General features: G+C 38.2%; 1 protein-coding gene across 4 annotated transcripts; it reads right to left on the reverse strand.

The window, feature by feature from the left end:
• Positions 1-1,840: 1,840 nt before the first annotated feature.
• LOC133615992 (DNA-directed RNA polymerases I, II, and III subunit RPABC5) lies at positions 1,841-13,823 on the reverse strand. Of its 4 annotated transcripts, none has more exons than XM_061974949.1 (3): positions 13,743-13,823; positions 6,107-6,212; positions 1,841-2,084 (listed from the first exon to the last, which is right to left on the reverse strand). In XM_061974949.1, the coding sequence occupies exons 2-3, from the start codon at positions 6,199-6,201 to the stop codon at positions 1,976-1,978; spliced, it is 204 nt and encodes a 67-aa protein (XP_061830933.1). In that variant the 5' UTR covers positions 6,202-6,212; positions 13,743-13,823; the 3' UTR covers positions 1,841-1,975. The 4 variants fall into 4 exon arrangements, with proteins under 4 accessions (XP_061830933.1, XP_061830931.1, XP_061830930.1 ...); XM_061974947.1 differs by having other exon boundaries at positions 13,737-13,823; XM_061974946.1 differs by lacking the exon at positions 13,743-13,823 and adding an exon at positions 7,490-7,629.
• Between the last annotated feature and the right edge of the window lie 618 nt (positions 13,824-14,441).

The following is a 14,441-nucleotide window of genomic DNA, read 5'->3' on the forward strand; positions in this document are numbered from 1 at the left end:
TTCAGCCTCAGGCAGCATTAATATATTGGATTAAAAGAGGGGCGTTATTTCATGTCTGGAGGGCTCTGATGTTGAAAAATGTATCTTGAAAGTCAAACAGTTTTTATACTCTACTATTAAAGTATTTTGGTAAATTATACAAACTTTCGGATCCAATTAACAGCCATAAACAAGGGACGACTATTTAAATTTCATTTTGGGAAATAAAAAATATTAGTTTGGGGGAAAACGCTATTCCAGTGCCGAAGAGCAATAACAAGATGTAAAAATGTGTAATTTTACATTTTTATTCATCAAAAATTTATATCAGCGTAAAACTGACCAAAAACTTTTTTTTATATATTTTGACACCAGAACTAGAAGTTGGTCATCAAAAATGAGACCATGGACTGCCTGTAGGGAAAAAACAGTTTGACGTTGTATTGTTTGTCCAAAAGATCATGGATCAATATTTATATATTTTTTTTAAATATATTAACGCTGGATACAGTTAAGGCTATTAATTGTTTAGTTTGATTAGGGAAAAAAAGCTTTGATTTATTTTCTGTTGCTTCGAATAATCGTTTAACTGTAATTTATAAAAATGTATCAAATTCAAAAGGTAGTGTTCGGAACTTTAAAAGCTTAAGAGTGTCATCAGCATACACTGAGAGACTGGAGGTGCCTTTCTGTAATAAATGTATTGATCCATACAGGTCTCACACATCTGTTATTACCATTCAGCTCCTTGTTAGAGAACAGCAAGTTGTGTAAAAAAAATGTAGTAGTGAAACATTTGGGCTTAGAACATTCATACTTCACCTGTAAAGGTTATAGTGCTTTTTAGCTTCATCCTGTATTCAATATCCCTAACTATTTGTGTAGTGTACGTCATAAAAGTTCCTTGAAACTATTTAAATGTATAAAATGCCACCAATGATTAGTTTTGAGAACACTTGTGTATCGTGCGTTCACAAAGTAATCGGACTACTTCAATTTTGGTCACATTTATGTTGCATATTTAAACAAAGCTGTAAGCATGATTTTTTTTACCCTTTAAAACCAAATTACTAAACCTAATAAAACAAAATATGTATTTTACTTTTTTGGCAATCTTTGCAATGACTTAAAATAGAACTCACCCAGCTGTTTTATCATGTTTACACTTTGCATGGAGTTAAATCCAGTTCATAGGTATTGCACAATTAATGTGAAAAAATTGAGTGACGTCTGAATACTTTCTTTATTTTCTGTAATACGTTCCCAAATGTTTTTAGAAAATATACTTTCCCCTCTAGACACTGCTGTTGAAGTGTTCAGGGGAGTTTTCTTTTTAGTTTCTGCACAAACTTGTAAATAGACTTAAAATGTTGAGTCTGTAATTGTTTGTCAACTCTTCATAGGATATGTTGTGTGTAGGTTAATTGAGATTCCAATCATACCTGCCAGAATTTGCATTTGAAAATACCGAAACGCACCCTGCAGACTACACCGCTCCAACAATGCCCAAGTTTTCTTTTTGTGGAAGTAAAACATACACAAATGGGAGGACGGCAGGTCAAAATACGGAAGTTTCCTGGAAAAACAGGAGTGTTGCCAAGTATGATTCGAATCCTTGCATGTGCAGAGACCTGCAAATGTATATAACATGTCATGTTGTTCATTCTTTTGTAATATAAAACATCCCTAAAATGTACCCATGTTTTATTTTTCTTTCTCAGTTCTAAATACTTTTTGGTTTGCTCTTTAGTAGGGATTGGCAACCCAAAGTTTTACTGAAAACTCATCATTTTGAGTGATACTTTTCCACAAAAGAAAATGTAATTGACTTTGATATACAACTGACTCACACAGAAATAAATGACATTTACCATCTTTATTCAGAAAAACAATATTTCAATGTGTATACTGTAGTTAAAGCAACATTCTTGTCATTTGACATCAAAATAAAAATAAGACATGTCCAAGCGCCTAACATACATGAAGGAAGCTGTAATTACTTTTCCAGGGGAGCATAATTCAACAACTTCTCAATAAGATCCACATGAGAGAGGAGCATCCTTCGACAGCAGTATCTCTTCAAGCCCAGGGCATCTAGAGCATCACTAAATGGGTGGGAAAGAAAAAAAAAAAGTTTACAATCGCTGAGAGCAGCATAATGTTAACGAAGCAGCTGACGAACAATACTGCTCTTTTATTTAAGCAGGTAGTTGTACAGCTGCTGGAAATTATTTAACTAAATACCTATAAAGTAAAAAAGCGTATTCTCAGCTTCCTGAGAGTGCCGCTACCACGGTAAAAAAAAAACATGAATACATCCCAAAAAGGAATAAAACGACAGATTCCTTTGCCTTCACTGCAAACAAGGCTACCTTACCTTTGTGCTTCATAAGTGGTGAGAAATTGGCAGACAAAACATTTTAATTGGAAAGATGTTTTCAAAAACAAGCATTCAGCATTTACTGAAAATAAGTCATTTATTTCAAAATGCACACCACACTCTTGTATTTAAGTTTATAAGCTGTGTTGTTACGGTTCCATACTATTTATCTTCAGTAACAAAGGGGGTTGCCGACCCCTGAGCTAAACCTTGAATGTTCTATCAATATGCTTTCATTAAATCAGAATCTTTGTCATTTTAGAAAGAACTACTGTGCAATCTTATTTATCGCAGTTTGAAATAAATCTAAAAAAAATCTACCTAAATTGTAAATGTAGCTTCCTTATATAAATAAAACAAGTATCGCAAAGTTAATTTGATCAGAATTGCATAATGGTTACAAGAAATTCTTAACAGTAAGTTTCGTTCATTTCACAGCAACCAGGTGAGTACTATTTTTAAATGCATTTCACAAGTGTTGGAGGCAAATTATAGACTGGACCAGAAGTGTCAAACTCCTCTTCAATGAGGGCCATAACAGGAGGGCTGTCTTAACAGTGAATAATATACAGTATGAATATTAACAGTTATTAAATAATTGCCTGTGTTCACATACACTGTAAAAATCTGCAAATTTTGCAATGAAAAACTGACCGCTCTGTTGCCAGAATTTTACCGTAAAATCTACGGTTTTTACGGTGTATTACTGTAAATTAAAAAATAGTACCAGTTTTTACAGTAAAATTAGAGCAACTGAGATGACAGTTTTTACCGTAAAATCCATGGTGGTTGGTTGTACAATGCATTACAGTAAATTAAAAAAAAAACGGTACCACATTTGTTACAGTAAAATCCATTGTCTTTTTTACAGTGTACTATTTGGTGGACAACTTGCTTTGAAATCATAAGTCAGTCAGATGATTTATTTTCATTTTAACAAGCTTTTTTGAAAGTAAAATCAAATATTTGTAACATACAGTCATGCATTTCTGTCAGATAATGCACCACTTCTCCCAGAAAATTGTTAAAATTACAAATGCTTTGATGTTCACATGTTTATTTATTTTGTTTGCATTGAAACAACACAAAAGCCTAATCTGATATTGTACACAACTCCAAAAATGGACTGGACAAAATTATTGGCACCCACAACTTAATATTTGGTAACACCCTTTGGAAAAAATAACTGAAATCAATGGCTTCCTGTAACCAATAAGTTTCTTACACCTTGCTACTAGAATTTTGGACCACTCTTTTGCAAACCGCTTCAGGTCTCTTAGATTTGAAGGGTGTCTTCTCCCAACTGCTGTTTTTAGATATCTCCACAGATGTTCTATAGGATTTAGATCTGGGGCCGTATTTATCAAGCGTCTTAGAATTACTCCTAAGAAGTCTGCTAAGAGTTGACTTATGAGTAAATAAATTATTCGCTGAAAGCTGCACTTAAGTTAGTTATCAAGCGTCTTACTCACACTTTCAGCGAAGTGTAGGACTGAATCTTAAGTGTCACACTCAGAGCTGAATTACGACATTACTATGTGCCGTAAACGGAATTTTAGGTGACGTCATTTATGTGTCTATAGAAATGACCAATCACGGAAGGGAATCCCTTGTCTAAGAATAAAGAAATATCTTAGAAATATTTAAGTGGACAATGGGAGTGTATATTTTGACAATAAACTACAAAATAATACAAAACAAACAAACAATATTGGCAATGAATCAAAAATAAATGTTTCCTTTTCTTTCCAATTCATTTTCCCAGTGGCGAGATATCGAAGCATTGTGATGACCTTTAGTTATGCTGTGAAAGCTCTGCTGAGTGATGTTGCTGATGAGATGACGCCCCTTATGGGGACGGCATGGCGCAGTGGGAGAGTGGCCGTGCGCAACCCGAGGGTCCCTGGTTCAATCCCCACCTAGTACCAACCTCGTCATGTCCGTTGTGTCCTGAGCAAGACACTTCACCCTTGCTCCTGATGGGTGCTGGTTAGCGCCTTGCATGGCAGCTCCCTCCATCAGTGTGTGAATGTGTGTGTGAATGGGTAAATGTGGAAGTAGTGTCAAAGCGCTTTGAGTACCTTGAAGGTAGAAAAGCGCTATACAAGTACAACCCATTATTAAATCTGTGACAAAAATAATACCCGCTCTGTCTAAACGATACCGTTTGATCAGCTGCTCGTCATCAAACAAAGCCAGGACATCCTTCCGCTCCGTTCGCCTCAGTGCCATCCCCCGCTGGCAACTCCTAACCACTTAGGACACCTTTGAAGGTCTCTTAAATATTGTGGAGAGTAGGAGTGATTCTTAGACTTAAGAAAGTTGATAAATAGCTTTTATTCTTAAGTTTGAGAGTAGGACTAAATTTCGCTAATTCTCAGGACTTAAGTGTAAAATGGCACTCTAAGACGCTTGATAAATACGGCCCCTGGACTCATTGATGGCCACTTCAGAACTCTCCAGCGCTTTGTCTTAAGCCATTTTGTGTGCTTTTTGAAGTATGCTTTGGGCCGTTGCCCTGCTGGAAGACCCATGACCTCTGACGGAGACCCAGCTTTCTGATATGTCTCAAAATTATTTGGTAGTCCTCAGATTTCATGATGCCATGCACACAGTCAATGCATCAGGTACCAGAAGCAGCAAAGCAACCCCAAAACATCAGTGAACCTCCACCATGTTTGACTGTAGGGATGGTGTTTTTTTCTTTGAAGGCCTCATTTTGTTTTCTGTAAACAGTGTGATGATGTGCTTTACCAAAAAGCTCCACTTTAGTCTCATCTGTCCACAGGATGTTCTCCCAGAAGGAGTTTGGCTTCCTCAGGTAAGTTTTTGCAAACTCCAGTCTTGCTTTTTTATGTCTGTCAGCAGCAGGGTCTTCCTGGGTGTCCTACCATAGCGTCCCTTTTCATTGAGATGGCGACGGATAGTGCAAGCTGACACTTGTCCCCTGTGTCTGCAGGTCAGCTTGAATTTGTTTGGAATTGGATTGAGGTTCTCTATCCACAATTCTAACAATCCTTGGTTGCAGTCTTTTATACATTTTTCTCTTCCGTCCAGGGAGGTTAGCTACAGTGCCATGGCCTATAAACTTCTTAATGACATTGGAACATTTAGATCTCTGGAGATGGACTTGTAGCCTTGAGATTGTCCATGCTTTTCCGCAATCTTGGTTCTCAAATCTTCTGAGAGTTTTTTGCTCTTCTTTCCATGCTCATTGTTGTACACACAACACAAAGGTTGAGTCAACTTTTTCCATTTTTAACTGGCTGCAAGAGTGATTTCTATATTGCCAGCATCTGTTACTTGCTACAGGTGAGTTTAATTCCAAATTAAAGGAGCATCACATGCTTAGAATACAACTATTTCTTACAATTTTGAAAAGGTGGCAATAATTTTGCCCAGTCCATTTTTGGAGTTCTGTGTAAAAATCAGATTTGGCTTTTTTTGGGGTGGGGGTTATGTGTTCCAATGCAAACAAAATAAAGGCAGGGGTGCCAATATTTTTGGCCTTGACTGAAGATGTAAAAACTATATTTTCAAATGAATCGCAATACTCATTTGTAACGATTCTTAATTGATAAAAAAATAAAGAACATTTTAAAACAAAGTGAAACATTTTTTAATGTGTCCTGTCCTTACACAGTCAAAATGGGCATTTTATTCGTGCAAGAATTACTTGGCGCTTACTATACTTAATACAAACGTATTACACATTATAGAACATTTCAAAATGTCGTAATGTCTTACCCTTCTGTGTACTCAGCCTGGAGCAGACCAAGGTACATCTCCCACTTGTTACCCACGATCTTTCCACAGGTGAAGCACCGGACTGGGATGATCATTTTTAAGATCCCTGGAAACAAGCACACCTCCCTCAACTCAATACACAATTAAAAAGTGGACATCCACAAATAATTATTGAATTAACAGTCAGTCATTTATTTATTGTATTATATGGCAGCTATAATTTGCAATGCAGTACAATTTTATGTTAACTAATGTTAACAACCCGCATGCTGCTCTTTAGTGCCGCCCTAGTGGCTCCCTGGGGCATTATTAAAAAAAGATTGAAAATGGAAAAAGATGGGGAAACATATTTTTTTTGTTTTAGTATGTTATTTGTTTGAGGACAAACATGACACAAACTTTTCCAATTGTTAGAAAGCCCACTGTTTAATATGTTTGTGTGTATGCTTCACTGATGAGAGTATTTGGTGAACATCGTTTTGTCCTACTAATTTTGCCGGTTCTTGAACCCGCCATAGTGTGGACTGTGACTCAACAGTTTGTTTACATGTAAAATCTTCCCGTCCTTTCTCGTTTTGTCCACCAAAAGTTTAATGCTGTGCGTGAATGCACAAAGGTGCGCTTTGTTGATATTGACTCGTTTGAGTGCTATATCAACACTAGCATGTTAGCCTAAATGCTAACATGCTATGTAGGCTAGCTGTATGTACATATTGCATCATTATGCCTCATTTGTAGGTATATTTGAGCTCATTTAATATCCTTTACTTTTATCCTCTTTGTATATAATTTACTTTTGCATGTCTTATGACACATTATTATCATAATATTGGCTGCATTTCTGATAGTTGTTTGTGTGCCATGTTGTTCCAGACCACAGCAAACATTACCTATATTGCCAAAGATTGTAATAATTATATTAAAAGACAGCCTTAACTTGGACACACACATCTATACCTTTTGCCATTAAAAGCCAGTAATTTCCAGGAGTTTTGTCACCTGAGTAGCTTCTGATTTACTTATGGTTTCTTAATGTTGTAAAAATGTGTAGAATAAATATTACATTTCTGTCAACGAACATGTGCTTCAGCCTGCGACACAGTTATTTTGATAGTAAGCTAATATAGACACTTACGTCATGTGTTGACTTCATTATAAGACTTATATAAGGCTTTTAATTTTTTGAGGCTCCTGGCAGATTTGTTTTTTGTTTCAACGTTTTGTGTTGCTAACATGGGTTACCTTATGTTTAGCTAACAACAACCCACGCTGCTGTTAGCACTAACGCTGCAACGCTAGCTTTATCTCTATCAACTTAAATAATTACTATTAAATACCCCTAAACGTCTGTCTAAATAAAATATAATCTTTTACTCAACTCACCCTCACCGGTTCAGTTGCTCTGCGCCAAATTAATGACAAGAAAAGTCAGGATATATGATTAGCTATTCGGACTTCAAGGCAGGGAACTTGCGTGTTTTTAACCACATCACGTGACCGGAAACACTTCCGGTCTGGACCTTCAGAATAAAAAATATATATATATATATTTTTTTTTTTACGATCCATTCAATTATTGTTACCTAATGATGAATTAATTTGTTAAAACAAAAACCTGTAAAGTGACCTTTTTTCCAGTATCACCCTCACAGGTGCAGTTGCTCTCCACCAAAATAAATGACAAGAAAAGTCAGGATGTATGATTCTGGACCTTCAGAATAAAATCGTTTTTATTTTTACGATACATTCTATTATTGTTACCTAATGATGGATTAATTTGTTAAAACAAAAACCTGTAAAGTGACCATTTTTCACAATCAGCCTCACCGGTTCAGTTACTCTCCGCCAAATAAATGACAAGAAAAGTCAGGATATATGATTAGCTATTTGGACTTAAAGGCAGGGAGCTTTTTTGTGTGTGTGTTTAACCACATCACGTGACCGGAAACACTTTCGGTCTGGACCTTCAGAATACATTTTTTTTTATCTTTATGATACATTCAATTATTGTTACCTAATGATTAATTCATTTGTTGAAACAAAAACCTGCAAAGTGACGTTTTTTCACTATCACTGTTAAGGTGTTTGAGCTTCGTGGAGTTCTTTATGCGTGCACATGAATGACACTTTCTTCGAGTCTGTTCAACGTCCTCTCACACGAGGAGACTTTTATTATTATTCTCTGTAACACACAACACACAACTGCACCAGAGCGCCCCAAGTGGGGAACATGCGCTATAACATCCAACCTATACAACAGTACTACACAGAGTAAGAGCGCAGATCAATCTCAACACCCCCACTCGCTATTAGCTCACTGTGTTAAACCAATTAGTAAACAATATTTCAAGAACATCTTTCATGAAATGAATGAACTGCCTTCACACAAAGTTGCACAATAGCCTGATGTGCTACGTCTGTCTGTTTCATTTGATGCCCAACTTGCATCACAGTAAACTGTCAGACCGAGTCTTTCAGTTACATTCTTCATGAAGTTAAGTCCTTGTTCTGATGTACCTTTTAGGTATCTGAATACATGTTTCACTGTATTCCAATGTTCCATAGTAGGTTCATTAAAGTGTTGAGATAGTTTACTCACAACAAAGCTTATGTCAGGTCGAGTGCATGTTGATAAGTAAATTAAACTTCCCACTGCTTCTCTGTACTGTCTTGGTTGTTTCAACTTTTCAGCATTTTCTGCGTAATCAAGTTTTGGTTCACAAGGAGTTTCTCTTGGTTTACAATTTTCCATATCAAACCTTTGTAAAACCTTTTTCACATATCTCTCTTGTGACATTTTGACTAGTCCATTTGTTTGTGCAAAGTCTATTCCTAAGAAATGTTTTAGGATTCCCAAATCCTTCATTTTGAATCTCTGAGTTAACATTCTTTTTACATCCTGCATTGATTTTTCTCTTGAAGCAGCTAAAATAAGGTCATCTACCCAAATAATAAGTATTACCTTTTGACCATATTTTTCTCTTGTGTACACACAATGATCTGCTTCATTTTGCACAAAGTCATTTTCACATAAATGGGTGTGTAACACTGTATTCCAGTTTCTGCCCGACTGTTTGAGTCCATACAATGATTTGTTCAGTTTACATACCAGTTTTTCACCAGTGTTAGAGTTTTTCTCGTATCCTTGTGGTTGTTCTAAATAGATTTCACAGTCTATGGGTGCGTGCAGATACGCGGTCTTCACGTCCATCTGATGTAAGATTAGGTCCTCCTGTGCCGCCTTCTGCATGAGAATTCTTACACTTAACATGTCAGCTGTCGGTGAAAACGTCTCTTCGTAATCAGTTCCTACTTTCTGGTCGAATCCTTTGGCAACAAATCTCGCCTTATATTTATTAGATCCATCTGTGTCTGTTTTGAGTGCATAAACCCACTTTGCTTTTAAAGCTTGCTTACCTGGTGGTAAGTCAGTCAACTGGAATGTGTCATTTTCCACTAGTGAGTTCATCTCCTCATCCATGGCGTTTTTCCAGTGCATTGACTTGGATGATAACACGGCTTCCTGATAAGTTTCTGGAATGTCACAAACTGCTCGATAACAGAAATCAACGCATGTTTGTAATCTGTCCAATGAATCATCAGTCTCAAAATCTTGTAAATAAGCTGGCTTTTGTTTTATCCTGAATGGATTCTTTCTGATTTCTGTTTCGGCATTTGCCGCTGACTGTTCCACATCTTCCTGCTCATTTAAATCCTCAGTTTTGTTTTCAGGTTGAACTCTGTCCTCATCCTTCTGGTCACTGTCACAGACTGCATTGTCTCTGTTGCCAATGTCATGTCCTGCGTATGGCTCCAAAGTTTGTGTCTCTCTCTCTACACTTGTTTTGGTTGCGAATCTCACCAATCTGATCTTTTGGACCTTTTCCATTTCTGGATAATATACAAGGAGGGCTGGGCTGTTTTTATCATATCCTATGAAAATACCCTGCTCACTTTTGGAGTCTAGTTTTCCTTTTTCTTGTTTGTAACTAAAACATGTAGACCCAAACTTTTGCATTTGTGACACATTTGGTACTTTTCCTGTAAGTAACTCATATGCTGTTTTCTTTGTCCGTCTATTGTAACACCTGTTTCTAACATGAGCTGCTGTTTGAATGGCATAGTTCCACAAATAGTTTGGTGGTTTGCTTTCTATCAGTAAGCATCTAGCCATGTCAAACAGTGTTCGCCATTCTCTCTCTGCTGTGCCATTTTGGTGTGGCGAATAAGGCGCTGACGTCTCATGTCTTATTTTGTTCTTTGTTAGTAACATTTGGAACTCTGTTTGTAAACTCAGTGCCGTTGTCTGAACGTATACACTTCACATCTCCATAGGGTGCTACATCTACTAAGAACTTTTCTGTTGCAGCTACTGCATCACTTTTTGACTTAAGAAAATATACTAATACAGCACCTGAATAGTCATCTGTGAAACATTGTGCGTATTTGTGTCCTTCTATGCTCTCAGTTTTCATTGGCCCTGCTAGGTCTGTATGGATTAACTCCAGGGGTTTATTTGCTTTAGCATCTAGCTCCCTATTTCTCGTTTGGGTAAACTTGCCTTTTGTACATATTTCACACATCTGATCTGGCTTAACAACATTTCCCTTAATTACCATACCTTTGACCACAGTTTGGAGTTTGATTACATCATCATAGTTGCAGTGCCCTAGAATCTCGTGCCATGTTTGTACGTCATGACAAACTTTACACTGATCTTCATTTGCATCAACAGTTGGTAGATAATATAGCTTCTCATTTTCGTTTATGTTAAATCTGTTACCATCTTTAGTGATCATGTGGCTCTCTCCTTTCTTGAAAGTTATGATTGCTCCTCCGTCGGCTGCTCTCGCCACTGAAAAGATGTTGTGGGGATATGAGGGCATGTACAGAGCATTTCGTAGTTGTGCCCTGTGCTGTTGTCCATCGCTGTCCACTAGATGTATCGTTGCTGTTCCTCTTCCTTGGGCCATTCCACTGCATCTTGTCCCATCAGCTAGTTCCACTGAATGAGTCTCTGGTTGAAAAGTGTTGTCAAAGCTTGTAAAGTTATTTACATCATTTACAATGTGGGATGTCGCTCCTGCATCTACCATAATGCCTTTCATCTTTATTTTGGGTGCTGACTCACTTTCTTCTTGTGCCGCTTTGAAGAGGTAATCATTGGATTGTTCATCCGTAACCTTTCTGACATTGTCTCGTTTATCTTTCTTTTTGCATATGGTTTCTTGGTGTGTGTTGCTCTTACAAAAGTTGCACCACACTTTTCGGATACACATTCTTGCTCTGTGTCCTTTTAATCCACATTTGAAACATTTCAGATCTCCATCTTCACTTCTACTTTGAGTGCTGCTGGTGTACTTCTTCTGGATATTTCTATCTTGTTTTGTGAACGTTTTCATCACATTGTCTGTTGGCTCAGCAGTACTAATTTTCTCTGACTCTTCGTAAATACGTAATCTTCTTTTGAAATCTGTAAATGTCACATTGTCTTCATTTTGCGTTACATGTACAGCTAATGGCTTGTAAGAGTCAGGTAGGCCTCCAAGAATCATGGCTATGATCAGACTATCACTGAGAGTCTCACCGGCATCACGAAGTGCTGTAATCAGGTTTTCTGCTCTGATGATGTAGTCCGTAGTTGACTCTCTGTCTGCTTTCCGTAGTTTTGTCAAGGACGTGTACAGGTTGATTATTCGTGGCTTGCTTTTTCCTGAGTAATGGTCCCTCAGTATTTTCAGTGCTTTCCTGCCATCGTATGCAGCATCATGTCTTATTAAAGACAAGCTTTTATCATCGATCAACCTGATGAGCTCTGCATAGCAGTCTGGATTCTTTATTCTGTCCGCTGCTGCTTGCTCTTCTCCTACTGGTTCATTTAGAACAGTGTCTTTCAACTTTAAAATATGTAAGTGTCCCAAAAATCTTGCTTCCCAAAGGTCATACTTGCTTTCGGATCCATCAAAGTACAGTTGCGGGGATACTGCTCCAGTAGTACGAGCCGCCATATTTGTTTAAGCTCCGCACTTTAGCACTATGCTATGCTAATTAGCTCAAACTTTACCGCGGTTACTTCTTCTTCGAGGGTACACGCTACTTTATTGGCTAAAGTCACTTTTATGCTCCGTGTAATACTTCACGTTTGCAATACCTTTATCCTTGGTCAAGCAGTTCTCCTCTGTTAGCTCAAGTCCACACCTGCAAACTTTCTTGGCTTCTCTGTCCGTGCGTCGACTCAACGCTACCTGGCCTTGTTTGCTTGAGTTGGCTGGAATCTCTGGGGTTCCTGGGCCCATAACCTGTTAAGGTGTTTGAGCTTCGTGGAGTTCTTTATGCGTGCACATGAATGACACTTTCTTCGAGTCTGTTCAACGTCCTCTCACACGAGGAGACTTTTATTCTTCTTCTCTGTAACACACAACACACAACTGCACCAGAGCGCCCCAAGTGGGGAACATGCGCTATAACATCCAACCTATACAACAAACCTACACAGAGTAAGAGCGCAGATCATTCTCAACAATCACCCTCACCGGTTCAGTTGCTCTCCGCCAAATTACTAACAAGAAAAGTCAGGATGTCCATCCATCCATCAATCCATCCATCTTCTTCCGCTTATCCGAAGTCGGGTCGCGGGGGCAGCAGCTTAAGCAGGGAAGCCCAGACTTCCCTCTCCCCAGCCACTTCGTCCAGCTCCTCCCGGGGGATCCCGAGGCGTTCCCAGGCCAGCCGGGAGAGATAGTCTTCCTAGCGTGTCCTGGGTCTTCCCCGTGGCCTCCTACCGGTCGGACGTGCCCGAAACACCTTCCTAGGGAGGCGTTCGGGTGGCATCCTGACCAGATGCCCGAACCACCTCATCTGGCTCCTCTCGATGTGGAGGAGCAGCGGCTTTACTTTGAGCTCCCCCCGAATGACAGAGCTTCTCACCCTATCTCTAAGGGAGAGCCCCGCCACTCGGCAGAGGAAACTCATTTCGGCCGCTTGTACCCGTGATCTTGTCCTTTCGGTCATGACCCAAAGCTAATGACCATAGGTGAGGATGGGAACGTAGATCGACCGGTAAATCGAGAGCTTTGCCTTCCGGCTCAGCTCCTTCTTCACCACAACGGATCGATACAGCGTCCGCATTACTGAAGATGCCGCACCGATCCGCCTGTCGATCTCACGATCCACTCTTCCCCCACTCGTGAACAAGACTCCGAGGTACTTAAACTCCTCCACTTGGGGCAAGATCTCCTCCCCAACCCGTCAGGATGTATGATTAGCTATTCGGACTTCAAGGCAGGGAACTTGTGTTTTTAAACCACATCACGTGACCGGAAACTTTTCCAGACTGGACCTTCGGAATAAAATATTTTTTATTTTTTGACAATACATTCAATTATTGTTACCTAATGATGAATTCATTTGTTAAAACAAAAACCTGTAAAGTGACCCTTTTTCATTATCACAATCACCGGTTCAGTTACTCTCCGCCAAAATAAATGACAAGAAAAGTCAGAATGTATGATTCTGGACCTTCAGAATAAAATATATTTTTAATTTTTACGATACATTCTATTATTGTTACCTAATGATGAATTCATTTGTTAAAATAAAAACCTGTAAAGTGACTTTTTTTCACTATCACCCTCACCGGTTCAGTTGCTCTCCGCCAAATAAATGACAAGAAAAGTCAGGATGTATGATTAGCTATTCGGACTTCAAGGCAGGGAACGTGTGTGTTTTTAACTACGTCACGTGACCGGAAACTTGGCCTGGACCTTCAGAATAAAATAATTTATTATATATTTTTTTACGATACATTCAATTATTGTTACCTAATGATGAATTAATTTGTTAAAACAAAAACCTGTAAAGTGACCTTTTTTCACTATCAGAAAAATCCAATACAAATTTGAGGTTGGTTCACTTCTTTTAATTAAGGCTGCATCACAACCACGTTCTTAGTATACACTACTATAGGGGAAGAGTGGCGTAGGCCTAAACAATCTATTGTTTTTTAAAAATATAAAAATATATCCACACACAGCCATCATTATCATTACAGTCACCATGAGCACACAAATGCTATCATTTCTAACATCACCGTCATTGCCTTTTTTAAACATCATACATGACCATCAGCAGTGTTACATCATTATTATTTATTAATATTTTGCTACAGCACACTATATGTGCCAACTGAGGAATCCTACCTGAATTATTGCATTTATACGCTGTTGAAGTTATTAAAAGAAGATTTTTTTTTTTTTTTTTGTACACTGATTTGTACAATGTCAGGTGACGTTAGTTCTACTATTTGGTATTGCATTCTTAGAATGAGCTATAGGGG

The sequence above is a fragment of the Nerophis lumbriciformis genome, linkage group LG15 (genome assembly GCF_033978685.3).
Source record: "Nerophis lumbriciformis linkage group LG15, RoL_Nlum_v2.1, whole genome shotgun sequence".
NCBI classification, from domain to species: Eukaryota; Metazoa; Chordata; class Actinopteri; order Syngnathiformes; family Syngnathidae; genus Nerophis; species Nerophis lumbriciformis.